General features: G+C 33.1%; 2 protein-coding genes across 4 annotated transcripts in view; one reads left to right on the forward strand and one right to left on the reverse strand.

The window, feature by feature from the left end:
- Positions 1 to 13,867, reverse strand: part of Cirl (Calcium-independent receptor for alpha-latrotoxin) — a 270,668-nt gene that overhangs the window by 243,038 nt on the left and 13,763 nt on the right. The window lies entirely within an intron of this gene.
- Positions 9,392 to 10,373, forward strand: LOC149477668 (uncharacterized). The gene has a single exon (XM_089710389.1). The coding sequence runs from the start codon at positions 9,619 to 9,621 to the stop codon at positions 10,363 to 10,365; it is 747 nt and encodes a 248-aa protein (XP_089566515.1). The 5' UTR covers positions 9,392 to 9,618; the 3' UTR covers positions 10,366 to 10,373.

Genomic DNA, 13,867 nt, shown 5'->3' on the forward strand with positions numbered 1-13,867 from the left:
GGTCTATATAAAACTTAGGCTTAAATATGTTCACTATTTTTCTGCATAACGTCAAACAAACAAACGAAACCACTATATTCATTCTCAAATACAATTAAAGCTGAATAAAACCATTCACTTGGAGTAAATACCTAACCAAATAAGGCCACAAATAATGACTGTATCGAACGGCTTAATTTAGTTTTTGTGCACGACCAGCTCCAACAAATTGATTTGTTAAATAATTGTTATCCTACTATAAATTTGCTAATTATATGATACGAAATATTAAGCTTGATTATTATTTATATAGTAACTAACATTTAACAAGCTTTTTTATAAAATTACTAGCTGTTCCCTGCGGTTTCAGCCGCATTGCTCCGCTCCTGTTGGTCTTAGGCTGATGATATATAGCCTTCCTCGATAAATGGGCTATCTAACACCGAAATAATTTTTCAAATCGGACCAGTAGTTCCTGAGATTAGCGCGTTCAAACAAACAAACTCTTCAGGTTTATAATATTAGTGCATATATAGATTATATATATATATATATATATATATAGTATACAGCAAAAAAGTATAAAATGCAAACTGTATCATAAAACATACAAAATAGGTACACGAAATATTTAAAATCGATAGAAACATGCAAATAAATCCCAACTGTTTTAAAAATATCTGTAAACTGTTATATTTATTTGTTCCGAATACAAAACGATTTTCATAAATCACCTACATACATCAACCAAAGGCTATGACTGTCAAAAGCTGTCACAGGAACACGGCGGGATATTAAAAAACAAAATGGCCGCGCTGTCACTTTTATTTTAAGATGCGCTTCCACCACTTAAGAAGGTACCTACTTGTAAACTATACATCTGTGATTTTTTTGTGTTGATAAATATAGGAAAAATAAATACTTACTTAAATAAGTACATCTATTTATTCTAGAAAAATAAATATCTAGGTAACTATTCTTAATGTATGTGCACATACATAATGTTTGACAAAAGCAGGATATAAAATGCAATTGGCGGCTTTCTTGCTGAACTGCAATTTATATAATAGAACCATCTACTGATTTAACATCTTCAGTAAAATCTGGTAAAGCAAATACAAGGGAACAACATTCTTTAGGTACCCAGGCATAGATGTTGATCTTTGCCTTCAGAAGCAAAAGAATGAATCTCTCAATAACACTAACTACCTATAGTATCACCAATCCAATTACCTTTATAAAATAAAATAACGAAGAAACTACACTATCCGCTTTCAACAAGTAGCCTAGTGTACCTGGTTCTTTATTTAACGTCACTCTCAACGTCATCTTAAAGTATTAATTACAAAGCACGGAACACCAACATCAAGCTATTAACGTAGAAATTTGAATAGTTTGAAATACAATAGTTTCATTGGCTGGCCGCCAACGTTGCGTTTGACGCGGTATATAAAAATCCTGAATTTCTGTAGGTAGAAATGTTTTAGATTGTATTGGTTTTACCACTAGAGTACATATATTTTATTTGCGAAACTTGTTATAAAATAGTTAATATCAACAAATTACAGATTATGATTACAATTTGAAATTTAATAAATTAGGTACGTTGTAACAAAATACAGTGAAACTTGGTTAAGTGGGACCTGGATAAGTGAGAAACCTCCATAACTGGAACTCATGCTGAGGTCCCAACACTTTGGCACTGAATTACCTCTGTTAGTGGGACGAGGTAAACCTCTATATCTGGGATTTGTTCTTTCGATTTATCGTTATAGTTACCTCTATAACTGAGACAGCGAGTAAATTTTATATGCATAAACCTCTGTAACTGAGATAACATTGTTTGTTTACTCATTCTTATTCCACCCACAAATTCCACACGTAATTCCAAGTACGTAAGTACAAATTTTGAGCTTCAATTACCTTCAGTTTTAGTTTCGCTTTACGTTAGCTACAATCGTTAGCTACAATCGTTATCACCCCTCTGTAAATGAGACAGATATTTATTTATACCTGTATATCTGAGACACTGGGTAAGTGGAATACCTCTATAAGTGAAACGACATTGCAGGTCCCTTGAAGTCTCACTTAACCAGGTTTCACTGTAAATGTCATTTGCTCTAAATTATAATTCGATAACTTTATCAAATAGGCTGTAACTAACTACCTAATTAGGTAGCAGTACTTTTTTTTTTCTTTTTTCGTATTTTGACGATTCAAAAGCGTTTCTAAACAAAGTTCATATGAAAAAGATAATGTTCAAGTTTACTCATGAGAAAATAAAAAGACCATTAATTTATTAATTAAAAAAATATATATTTAAATAAAAAATCAGCATTTAAATCGCCCACTTAAAAACGCTAAACACATTACAGGGACGGGAAGGTCAAAATAAATAATTCGCACATGAATTTTCTTGAGGTAAATTCGGGAACAGCCCTCCAGCACTTCCGGGAAACCCTGGACTCGTCTTCCGGCCGACTTCCGGTAGGATGCCGCGCGTTATTTCATACTTTCCAAGTGGTTCTTTCAGAGAACCTTTTTGTGGTAAAGTTTTTAAGGAAACGCCGCCAAGTAATGTGAGGTACTTTGATGTGAATGGACTTCTTGTTACAATAGAAATGGCCGTGGCTCTGTATTGAAATAGTTCATTATCTTCTAATGGACGGTTTTCTTATTTTGTTCAAAATAGAATCTAAGTATAACCTTTTTCACTGTTTGCCGTAACTTAATAGTTCTTCATTCAAGTTTGTTCTAAATAACGAATTTTTTATTCCTCACACGTTCAAGTCATAGGTTTAATTACTTAGCCATACTAAAAATTGCTCTAACGAAAATTGATCTTGACTGACGTGAAAAAATTGGATGCTATTTTGTCATCACTTTAAATTCTTACACAATTCATCTTTCCACCAAGCAACATTTCACCCACATGGCAACAAGAATGATGTATTACAGCCAATCGACGTAAAAGTTAAACTTCACCAACCATAAACAACGAAGATACAATGACGACAGATTAACGAACCAAAAATTGTTTGAAAACTGTTAACAAAACTGCTCAAACCCGCTGCTTCTCATCTGTTCAATGCAAACAAAAGCGAATGTCTATTTCCAGAAACTTCGAAATTGGAAAACAAAACAGCTCTTATACCAATTTACATAAGACCTATATTCTGCTGAGCAATTGTAAGCCGATGTTGGTAAATCTCGACCTGATTGGGCTGCGGGTCAATTTTCGACTCTATGTCAATGAAAAACGAATTATTCGACGCTAAATGTAAGATAAACACCCATGCTTGTCTAGTTAACATAATATATGAAGAGGATTGTTTAAAAACACGCCGCTGACAGACATTGAGTGCATTGCTGATGCCATGTTGAAGCATTAATTTATTATTAAAATTGTACACAACGCATTGTTTACACAATTTTGTTTACAAAGAGTCACATTAATTATATCGCTGAATGATATACGAAACGCTTTCGGTTAGCGAATGAATAATGGCGTCGTAATAATTTAAATAAAAATACAGAACGAAGCAACACGGATGAAGATGTTCCAAGCTGTAAACTACATTCGTACCTACCAAATATAATCAAAATTGGTTAACTAATTTTATTTTTTCCGAAATAGCAATATCATTCTATCTACTTCCAAGATGATTAAATACGTGAGATAAACATTAGTTTAACATTTTTCAAGCACCCAAAAAGTAACGATAATAACTAATGTAAAGAATGAATTTCCCAATCACAACAATACACAGCGCACCTAAGTAGGTATAGTAAATACATTAATCTAACAAGTCAATAACTGCGTTAAAAACAACCGACTTCAAACTTGCACTTGCAACATTTACAAATACAGACAAAAATGCTCATAAAATAAAAACTACTGGGCCTATCCGAATAAAATTTTTATGGGACCAATTCGACACCATCCCGCATCGAACAAAAAAAGAATCACGTAAATCGGTTCAGAAACCACGGAGTAATCGGTGTACATACATAAAAAAAAAAAAAAAAAAAAAAAAACATACCGGCCGAATTGATAACCTCCTCCTTTTTTTTGAAGTCGGTTAAAAATACACTAAACCAGCCTACAGCAATACAAAATAACTGTAGCTACAGCAAACACCATTAACGAACTAGGCAACTCATTTAAAACATTATTAAATCCTCATTTCGCAAGATAATCTATAGCTTTAATAGCGGTTAATAAATCTTTAATTATCAAGATTGCATGTACCAGGAATAACAAGATAAGGATAAAATAGTTATGTAAATCAGGACCGGTCGGGAAAATGGAAGCATCATGGATACTGAGTCAGGATTTAGTCCGTCAAGTAGGGCTGAGCCAATTTATATTATGCATCTTGTGGATGGAATATTAAAAAACGGGTGGGTTGCAAAATATGATCAATTGTGTAATGGGTAAGGTTTAGTTTTGACTGGTGTTATATTACGTAATCGTGAATAGATGTAAGAGCTGTAGCTTTACAATTTATGAACAATTAATTACATTGATAGGTATGTATTGCAAAACTTAGGCCCGCTGATCATAGACACTTGGTATTCTATAAACTAGGAACTTTGAGCTTATTTTAAAGTGTCGATTATTCGATTGTATATTTCGTACCGAACATAGATGTTATACATAACAATAAATAACATACAAACATAAATCCATAACAAAAAAGGGACAAAATATTTACCCTCGTAAAGTACTCAATACCTTCAACATATCTACCCGCAAATTGCGAGATTATTTGTGCATATTATTTTTACCTGCAGAACTGAATAAATAGCGATTCAATTCGGGAGACTTAGCAAGTAGCAACCCTTCGTCTTCGGCTCTCAGCGCAAATCCCTCTTTGATCGACTTCTGTCCCTATCAAGTGATTCTCTAGTTTTGTAGGTTTAGTTCTACACGAGCTGAATAACTAGTAAGTTTTTATCGCTCCATTTTTAGTAGGCATTTGAATTTTGAAAGGCATTACATATTAGGTATAGTTATAAATCATTGATTAAGCATAAATATATTATCATAAAATAATGCATAACTAATACACATTAACGACAGTTGTTCTGTGTTGTTGTTGTGTGTTCTCATAAAACATTATTCACTTTATGTAAAAAACAGTATAAATATTAAAGAACTTTAAACCTAAAACTCAATCATTCAACAACACAAACTATAATCAACTCATCATAATTATAAAGAAATGAAATCATCTTACGGAATGCAGAGTATAAAATCTCGTAAAATAATGGCGTTTTAAAAATAATTAAAGGCTCGTGTCATATGTACGACACAAACGATGTTAATTATATTTGCAAATAAATTGAGTATAAGCTTCGTTATTGGCGAATATTTTATTACTCGTACATTAAGTTTAATAAATTCAATGATGAAAAATATTATCGTGTTTGCATTTTGCGAACTGGAAGAATGTTTGTTTTTTATTACACGTGGTAAATAGTTAAGAGGCCGTATCGATTTTAGAGTTAAACTTGTTTCTGTAATTCTTTAGGAGCTCGTTTAAAAAAACTAAATTAGTAACAATGTGTTATAATATCTCAAAAAAAAAGAGACTAAAGATTTATTCAATATCTAAAAAGTGTCCCAAATAAATAAATAAAATATCTACAAATATACAATAGGTACAGTAAATAAAATATATACAATAGGTACAGTTTATATCTATTTTAAATGTGCCTAAGTTTATAAAATAATAAAATTAAGAATGGTGTTCAATGGACTTAATTCGTTTTACTACTAACATCACAAACATTATTTAAAATTGGAATAATATTAATTCAACGAAAACAACTTATAAATGTTTTATAACAACAAGGATACAACCATTAAAAGAAATGAAACAGTGAAATGAGATACCGGAAGATTCAACAAGGAAAATTACCTTAATTATAGGCGAAGTCAATAAATGTTTCGAATTTCATTCACATTAATCCAACAGTTTTATGCTAAGGAAAAACAAAAATTAAAACCGAAAAAATAACATTTTAAGAAGAAAATTCATGTGTTTTAGATTCTTCATTGTTTAAAACCGTTGTAACAGCTTTTACTCTTTGATGATTTCTTAACTAAATGAAACAAACTCAATATTTAAGTAATAAAGAACAATAATTGATGACTCTAAATCATCCATTACAAGTACCATTTGTAAAGAGGACCAACCTTTAACCCGGCTTTGTAGGCGTCTGCGCAAGTCGAATTCATGATTTGAAGTGACGTGCCCTCATTCTTTTATAAATGTTGCAATTTCATTTCTGATCACGGTATGTTTTGTATGGACTTTTAATTAATGATATTTGGCAATGTAAGTTAGCAGGATTGAAGTTTTGAACAGCGCAAATATGATGTGGCAATTTGCATAACTACTTACTAACACAATTAACTACATTTACTTCCTACTAAGTACACATACTACTTATAATATAATTAGAAAGCCTAAAAACAACGCGAGAATACCGAACATATTAACACATATTATTTGTACAAAAATTGGGTATTTTCAACAACAATATCAATACCTACCAAGATCAACTAAAAACCATCTCGATACGAAACTTCCAATAAAAAATAGGAATATCTCAATTCTATGTAAGCATATAGACGACCATTTCTATCTCCTACTATGTCGTTACCAGGAACTGGTCACCACGCCTGTCCTTCAATAGCTTTTCGAATATATTTGAGAATATCACTGGAAAACATTTCGGAGGCGTTATGTTTTGGATGGTATAGGTATATCGAATATTAAGCTCAAACAAAAGATTGTGAATTTATTTTATATCTAAGAAACTTTATCTAGATCACTACTAAATGAAAATAAGATATTTTTCTTTTCGATTCCTTACTGAATATTTATATATATACTATATATAACTGCAATTTCAAACCAATTTGCTGACTTAATACTAACAAAGACCATCTTCAAGTTACACGTTTTCCAAATTCTGCAGTTTGGTCAAATAAAATAACATCAGCAAATACTATTCTTACAATACCACAGAATACATACGTCCAGTACCCTAAGTTCTAACTATCGCAAAATACTTAATAGTACCTACCTACTTCCAACTGTCGTAAATGTTAAAACAATTCAAGTAACGCTATCTCACATAACTTAATCCATATAATTGCAACATGATAACACTCAAGTTACAAAAGATCATCATTTGTACCCGTCAACATTTCTCGACGTGTGTATTCATTATTTTTTATGTAGGTACGTCTTTTTGATACTGTATCTCTACGGCTTTCTTGTGACATTTAAATGTTTGAGCAAATGACATATTTGTTATTTTAGTAGAAAGAAAGAAGAAAGAAAATACATTTATTTGTACCGATGCACATTAATACATAAAAAATAAATAAAATTAACTTATAACTAGTTACAACGGCACAAAATGGATAATATCCACTCAGTGGTTTGAGAATCTTAGGACATATAAGACACTTAGATTCTCCACTGATTTTCAGTGGACACCACATTGACAACCTGACAGTGGCAGTGTACATATTATGAAAAAAATAAAAATAAAAGTAATTATGTATATAATATATATAAGAATATAATATAGTAGATAGGAAACATATATATATTATAAAGAATAATTACTTACATAACAGACAATAATTATACATTCTACAAGAAGATACAATACTAATACGCGATACATCATAATTATAATTAATAAAAAAACAACTACAAATAGAATTATCACCAGAGCCGTACCGAGTCACGTGTTTGGAGCCCCGACCTCAGAACCTTTTTGTAAGCAGAGCAAATAGGACTTCAGTTTGTTTTTGAAGCCCAATACATTGTTGCTATTGCGGATCGGTGGTGGCAAGTCATTCCAGCACTTAGAGGCACTAAATTTAAAGCTACCCCTAAATGCTGCAGTTCTGTGGAGGGGCACTTCCATCAGTACATTCCTGTACCGTGTTGAGTGACTCGTGTTTGACTCCGACAACCACTTTAGCTTTTTGTACAAATAGGCTGGTACTTTGTACTTAACTACGTTAAATAAAAGTGTAGCTAGATGTATTTGCCGTCGATACTCCATCTTTAAAGTGTTACTGCTGTTCAAATACGGGGTGACATGGGCTCGTGGTGGAATATTGTGACAAAAGCGAGTGCAAGCATTTTGTACCCTCTGTATTATTTTTTTAGTTGATGCTAATAACCGGGGACCTATGACAGTGCTAGCATAATTAAATTTTGAGAGGATCAGCGATTCACATAATAGTTTTCGAACGTTTACATTAAGATAATTTCTTATTCTGTACAATAATTTAAGACGATAGAAACAATTTTTTGAAATATTAATTATGTGATTATGAAAACGTAAGGATTCGTCAAAGACTACACCTAAATTGCGTGCTTCCATAACCCTTTCTATTTGTTCTCCGCTTATTGACAAACTTGGTTTTTGGCTAGCGATGGCATTAACTTGGCACCTGGTTCCTAAAATCATGTATTTACTTTTACTTGGGTTTAAAACGAGGCAGTTAGTTTTTGACCATGAAACAATATTATTTAGATCTTCTTGAAACTTTGTCAAGGCAACGTCCATCTCACTCACTTTAAAAGAAATGTATAATTGTATGTCATCAGCATATATATGATATTTACAATGTTTTATGATATTCGTGACATCCGCTGTGTACAAAATGAATAGCAGTGGACCGAGTATGGAGCCTTGCGGAACGCCTCTAGTAACCCGGACACACTGAGAAGTACATGCATCATCTCCACCTATTTTAACGACCTGTGAGCGATTTGTAAGGTAACTTTCAAACCACATAACCGTGTTCGCATCAAACCCATAATATGTTAGTTTTGAGAGTAGCAACTTTATATTAATAGAATCAAAGGCACGTGAGTAATCTAATAAGACTAGTATGGTACCTTCTCCTTTATCTTGTGCCTCCAGTACGTTATCGACGACATCGATCAAAGCACTAGTGGTACTTCTATACTTCCTAAACCCAGATTGAAGGTTAGGTAAAATATCGTTGGACTCTAAGTACTTTCTAAGCTGGTCACAGACTATTTTCTCTAAGACCTTGGACAGGCACGGCAAAATACTAACCGGTCGTAAATCCTTGAAATGTACTGGGTTATTGTTTTTAGTAAGTGGCACTTTACTTATAACTAGGTACGTGTTAGTTGTGTTAACTTTTTATGTTCACTATTAATCGTATTCCGTTATATCGGGATTCCGGTTCCGGTCGTTGTGGATTCCGGTTCCGGTCGTTGTACTGTAAACATCACTGTGATTCCATTCGAAACAAATCGTTTTAAAAAAAATACTTATAAGTTTGCGCCGTCAACACTATTATAAACAACATAATTAGTACTTTGTTGGACGCAGAAGAAATAAAGCTTCGGGATATTATCAGGATTTATCCAGTAAAGTGCAGAAGAAAATTCACAACATCTGAGGTTAGATCATTCAAATTCATAATCTGACAAATTGAAAACATAACGTCAAACGTAACTGACGTTGTTGTCGTCTTATGTTGGTAACAACTCCAGTGTTGCTATTACACAAAAAAATATTGTCATTATTACGTTTCATTCCACATACTTTGCATAAAATATGGAGGAACAATTCCAATTACTTTTTGACAATATGAAGGCGGAAATGCAGAGACAAACAGCTGAACTAACTGAATCACTTACTAAAAACTTATTGGATAGGATGGATGAAAAACTTACTCCCATTATCGAAGAAAATGAACAATTAAAACAAAAAGTGAGTAATTTAGAAAAAGAAATGGAAAACTTGAAGAGAGAAAATAAAAGTAACAACATAATTATTTTCGGACTAAAAGAGGGAGAAAACTCGACATCTGAGTTATTTAAAAATATAAAGACGGCCTTCAAAGAAGACCTAAACATAAGTTTAGAGCAATCCGAAGTAAACAAATTATTTCGCTTAGGAAAAAATATAGTTCAGAATAAACCAAGGCCGGTGCTGTGTTCTTTTTTAAATTCATGGAGAAAAGATGAAATTATGAAGAATAAAAAGAAATTTAAGAACATTTATGTATCAGAAGATTACTCGAAGGAAGTTTTGGAGAAAAGAAAGGCATTGCTACCGAAGTTAAAGGAAGAACGAGAAAAGGGGAATACAGCTTTCTTGATCTACGACAAACTAGTAGTCAAAGAGTCTAACACAGATAAAAGAAAAAGAGAACCAACGACCTCACCATCACCTTCCAAAACTCAACCTAAAAAACATCAAGTTCTGTTTTCTGCCAAAGTTAACAGGAAAAATGCCTTTGATGCAATGAGACCCAGATCGAGTTCTTGCACCAATAAACCTACACCCAATCAACAATAGCAATTCATCGGAAAACGGAAAACTCAAACTAACTATGACAACAAACAAACAGAAAAAATAAATTTTCCCCCAAGCCGACTGGTCCTCGTGGGGGATAAAGACCGCAACCCTCCAACAATACAGAAAAACACAGAGACAAAATATTACGTCGCCGCCCTTAACGTTCTCACACTGAAAAATGAAGAGAATCTAATCGAACTAACAAATGCATTAAAACAAATTAAATGGGACATTGTCGGTCTCAGTGAAGTTAGACGAATGGGAGAAAGAATTATTTCTCAGCCAGACTTCTTACTGTACCATATCGGAACGACGCCAGGCCACCATGGAGTGGGCTTCATAGTAAAAAAATACCTTGAAAAATCCATAGAAGAATTTATTGGAATCTCGGAGCGCATAGCAATGATGAATATAAAGTTACCTGGATATAAAGATTCATGGTCTATTCTACAAATATATTCACCAACAGAACAATCCGACCTGGATACAATTGAGAAATTTTACCTTGACTTAAATAACACAATCCAAGAACATGCCAACAAAAACCTAATTGTCATGGGAGACTTTAATGCCCAAATTGGAGCTAAGCGCCCAGAAGAAGATACAGTACTAGGACCATTTACCTACAGCAATAAAAATAGAAGTCGAAACGGAGAAAAACTAATAAACTTCGCTCTGGAAAATCACTTAACTATTTTAAACTCAATATACAAAAAAAATACAAAGAAAATGTGGACGTGGATTTCACCAGATGGGAAAACAAAGAATGAGATCGATTTTATAATGACAAATAAAAAGAACTGCGTAACAAATTTTGACGTAATTAACAGATTAAATTACAATACCAACCATAAACTGATCAGAGCTGAAATAAAATCATTACAACCAAGGAAACCTAGACCGAGACAAGAACTAACAATTGGTAAGCTTAGCAAACATCAAATAGAGCAATTAGTAGTCATCTTACGAGATAAATTCACAGACTTCAAAGACAACACAGAGACCTTGGGAACTCAGCAGAAATACAACTGGATAGAGAACACTATTAAAGACCAATTACATCACATAGCTAAGATCAGATCTGAACCGAAGAAATGGTTAACAACCAATACCTTGAAATTACTAGAACAAAGAAACCAGTTAATAAACGCAAAAGAAGTAAAAGACAGAAGAAAGCATTTAGCTAAAATAAGTAAAGATATCAAAGAAAGTATAAGAACGGACAGGAAAAATAGTAGAATGGAAATTATCGAAAAACATATAGTCAAAACAGGAGGTGTTAAAAAAGCTCATAGAGAATTAACAAATTCCAAAGATTGGATAGCAAAAATTAAAAACGAAAAAGGACAATGGAACCACCACAGAACAAATATATTAGGAATCGCCACATCTTACTACAAACAAATATATGAATACACCGAAGCTCGGGATATAAGTGAACTAAAGGAAACCTCAAATGTACCTAATATCCTCCAGACTGAGGTAATAAAAGCTATAGATAGTCAGAAGAGAGACAAAGCACCAGGACCCGACGGTATAAACAACGAAATCCTAAAAGAATGTAAAAATTTTATAACACCAATCCTCACCGACATGTTTAACGAGATATTAAATACGGAAACCATCCCACGGCAATGGACAGAATCAAATATTGTTCTACTATATAAAAAAGGCGACAAATATGAAATTGGAAACTACCGCCCTATTAGCCTCATGTCCAACATATATAAGGTATTTGCCAAGATCATACTCAATCGGATTGAAAGAAAATTAGATGAACACCAACCCATCGAACAAGCGGGCTTCCGTAAACACTATTCAACGATCGACCACATTCACGTTGTACGCCAAGTTATAGAGAAGTATAAAGAATACCAATGCACCTACTATATCGCATTTATCGATTACAGCAAAGCATTCGATTCTTTATTTCACGAAAATATATGGGAGTCATTAAAAGAACAAGGAATCGAACATAAATACATCCGCTTAATTAAAAATGTTTACAGCCAGAGTACTGCGAGAATTCAATTAGAACAGACGGGTGAACCTTTCAGAGTAGGCAAAGGCGTACGACAAGGAGATCCCCTGTCACCGAAAATATTCTCGGCGGTACTAGAATCAATATTCAGACGTCTAAATTGGGAAAATCTTGGTATCAATGTGAACGGAGTCTCATTGACTCATTTGAGATTCGCAGATGATATTGTGCTATTTGCAAAATCTTCGGAAGATATAACAAAAATGATAAAGGAATTGTCAACGGTAAGCATGAAAGTAGGATTAAAACTGAACCCAGAAAAAACAAGAGTAATGACAAATGGAGAGAGAATAACCATAAACTTGGGAACCAACCAAATTGATTACACAGACGAATATATTTACCTGGGACAGCTAATAACAGACGAGAATCAGATGAGCAAAGAAGTCGAAAGAAGAATAACTAATGCCTGGAAGAGGTACTGGAGTTTGAAAGAGATTATGAAAGATAAAAATCTTCACGTGAATATTAAAAGTAAAATATTTAATACTTGTATACTACCAGTTCTCATGTACGGCAGCCAAACCTGGTCCTTATCACAAAACGCGACTAGCAAACTCTCATCATGCCAATACGCAATGGAGAGGAGCATGCTAAATGTGAAAAAATCAGACCGACTGAGAAATCGAGCCATAAGAAGCAAAACAAAGGTCATAGACATTACATGCAAAATTAGAAGGATGAAATGGCGATGGGCAGGACACACGGTAAGAGGAAAAGATAAATGGAGCAAAACTGTAACACAATGGTATCCTAGAGAAGGTAAGAGGAAAAGAGGTAGACCGCAAAAAAGGTGGGATGAAGAAATAAGAAAAGTGGCTGGCGTCACATGGAACAGAGTGGCCCAAGAAAGACATGAGTGGAAACGGTTGGAGGAGGCCTTTGTCGACTGGCAAACAGATCTACAAAAAATAAGCAAAATTCAAATAAGAGACTAGATTAACGTTTACATTAGATTTTAAGTTTTATTTGTATTAGAATCATATTATAATAATTGTAATGTGGATCTGAATAAAAGGCTTTTTATTTTTTTTTATTTTATTTTATTTTTTATTTATTTATTTATTAATCGTAATCTTTCATTACTGATGCAAAATTAACTTGTTTAATAGGAAGGTATTATAATAATAATTACCTATAACAAAAATGACAATAGTATACCTACGTAAGTATAGAACAAAAAAATAGTAAACTACGAATAACGCAGAAAGCTTTTTACTGAAAAACATTTCACAAACGAATAAAGCACATTCTCCTTCATCTTTAAACTACTTCATCTTGGTTTATTATGAGTTACCAACCCATAATAATAATTGATAACTAACTATTAAAACCAAGCTTAAAATTAAAACCTATACCTAACCAACACAAGGTAAAACGTTTCGTTATAAGACCCATTAAAACATATTAACAGTAAATGACCAGTGCATGCTCATACCTGTTAGTCGGCACATCTGCCCT

The sequence above is a fragment of the Colias philodice genome, chromosome 24, assembly GCF_061535455.1.
Source record: "Colias philodice isolate Cphi_HAF_F1 chromosome 24, ilColPhil1 Martin Lab GWU primary, whole genome shotgun sequence".
Taxonomy (NCBI): Eukaryota; Metazoa; Arthropoda; class Insecta; order Lepidoptera; family Pieridae; genus Colias; species Colias philodice.

Excerpts from the sequence above, each read along its gene's own strand:
- LOC149477668 (XM_089710389.1), top strand. The coding sequence starts at position 9,619 with ATGGAGGAACAATTCCAATTACTTTTTGACAATATGAAGGCGGAAATG.